This window comes from Microtus ochrogaster, chromosome 1 (genome assembly GCF_000317375.1).
Source record: "Microtus ochrogaster isolate Prairie Vole_2 chromosome 1, MicOch1.0, whole genome shotgun sequence".
Lineage (NCBI taxonomy): Eukaryota > Metazoa > Chordata > Mammalia > Rodentia > Cricetidae > Microtus > Microtus ochrogaster.
The window spans coordinates 113,404,815-113,406,918 of record NC_022009.1 but is presented as its reverse complement, the minus strand read 5'-3'; the positions used below and the strand labels follow the sequence as shown (position 1 = coordinate 113,406,918).

General features: G+C 51.7%; 1 protein-coding gene across 1 annotated transcript; it reads left to right on the top strand.

Annotated features, from left to right (window-relative positions):
* The first annotated feature begins 665 nt into the window (after positions 1-665).
* Positions 666-1,754, top strand: LOC101991880 (P2Y purinoceptor 3-like). The gene is given in 3 exon segments (XM_005344202.2): positions 666-1,325; positions 1,328-1,626; positions 1,628-1,754. Coding segments are annotated over 3 exon segments (1,086 nt in total).
* Positions 1,755-2,104: the final 350 nt, after the last annotated feature.

Here is a 2,104-nt window from a genome sequence, read left to right as displayed (position 1 = left end):
AGATTCTCTGTTGCCATGGGGCCCATCCTTTGGGCCTGATTTGTCAGCCTGAATAGCAATAAGGAAGAAACTGCACCTGGCTTCAGAGCTCACAGTTGTTTTCTTAAATGTTCAGGAGGTTGATGGCTAATAAGCAAATCGTCCTCAGTATTCAAACAGGCAGTTAATAAATCCCGAAAGAGAAACAAATCAAAATCCTCCCATAAAGCCTATAGGCAAAACCTCTGTTTTCCCTAATCCTCCTGAAACCTCATGGGTCACTTTCTGCTCCACCATGGTACTGTGGCTAGCACCAGATTGTGGGCATACAAAATCACCCCTGGGCACACTGTCCTCTCAGATGGGAAATGTCTCCCCTGAGAGAGTTCCTGAGTCTATGCAAAGGGTTCTAGCAAGTGTGGGAAAGGGGGGGCATGCAACTGGCATTTCTCTAGGCCCTATTTAAATGACAGAGCTGTCTTCCAGCCCCTGTTACAATTCTGCCAACACAGAGACAAGATGAAGCAAGATAAAGACCCCTGAGCTCACAGACATTTGGAGCTCAGTTTGAGATTGGGTTTAATTCTTCTTCCACCTAAAGCAGCTTCTGCTCAAGTAAGGACTCTGAGATTGGGAGCAAAGCTGAATGTCAGGTCAGCAGAGGTGAGCACCCAGCTGAGGTCCTGATGCTGAACTGGACTTTCCTCCCAGAAGAAAGAGAAATAGAGGCCAACTCGGAGGAAGCCTTCTTAGAGATGAAGAAGCCAGACCTGAATGCCTCAAAGGAGCAAAATGCGTGCAACGTCCCAGAGAGGTACAAGCAAGTCTACCTTCCGATAACCTACAGCCTCATCTTCATCCTGGGGCTGGTCCTCAATGGGGCTGTCCTCTGGCTCTCCTGCTGCCAAACCAAACCCTGGAGCTGTGCCACCATCTATCTGATGAACCTGATGGTGGCCGACCTGCTTTATTTACTGAGCCTGCCTTTCCTCGTCGTCACCTACTCGGTGAGCGACACCTGGTTATTTGGGGAGACGCTATGCAGGTTAGTGCGATTCCTGTTTTACACCAGCCTCTACAGCAACATCCTTCTGCTGACCTGCATCTCTGTGCACCGCTTCCTAGGTGTGTGCCACCCGTTGAGCTCACTGCCTTACCGGACTCGCCGGCGTGCCTGGCAAGCTGCTGCTGCCACCTGGACCCTGGTGGTCCTCCAGCTCCTCCCCACACTGGTGTACGCCCGCACGAAGTATGTAAATGGCCGGGCGATCTGCTACGACACAACCAGCCCAGAGAATTTCGACCGCTTCTTCGCCTACGGCGTGGTTCTGACATTCTCTGGTTTCCTCTTCCCCTCCTTGATCATTCTGGTGTGTTACTCTCTGATGGTCAGGAGCCTGACTTCTCCAGTGGAGGTGCTCCCAGAAACAGGCTACATAACCCGTGCCAAGTCCATTCGGACCATCCTGCTGGTGTGCAGCCTCTTCGCCCTCTGTTTTGTGCCCTATCACATTGCCCGATTCTTCTATTTCATCACCCGCTTCCGGAACACGCGGGACTGCCAACTCCTGTCGGTAGCCAGCTTAGCCTACAAGATCTGCAGACCCCTGGCCAGCATGAGCAGCTGCCTCAATCCCATCCTGTACTTCCTATCACGGGGCAACAACAGAGCCCAACTCCTCCAGAAGCTGAGACAGAACAAGGTTGGTGAGCATCCCACTGGTGTTGTGGAAGGGGCACCTAGGGTTAGGCAGATCTGGGCACTGCCAGGATGAAGTCTGGAAAGAGAGAGCTGGACCCGGAACGGAGCTGGCTAGTGGGAGAGGAGCAGAAACCTTCCTACAGGGGTGCTGGTAGGAAGGGCTTAATAGAAATGGTGAGAGGTTTGAAAATAAGACTATTGAGAAAGATACCAAAGCAAAGGTGACCAGACATTGATATATTGCCATTGCAGTCTCAGTTCAAAAGGCTGCATCCCAGAAGCCTCTGCTGCATCCCCGGCCCCAGCTCATGCTGGTCTCTCGCCATAACCTAACCTCTCTCTTCCTTCCCTGACCTATGGTCTGTGGAGGATTTCTGAACACCTGGGCTTGTTCACTCATTGACTTATTTCTGATGCGTCTTT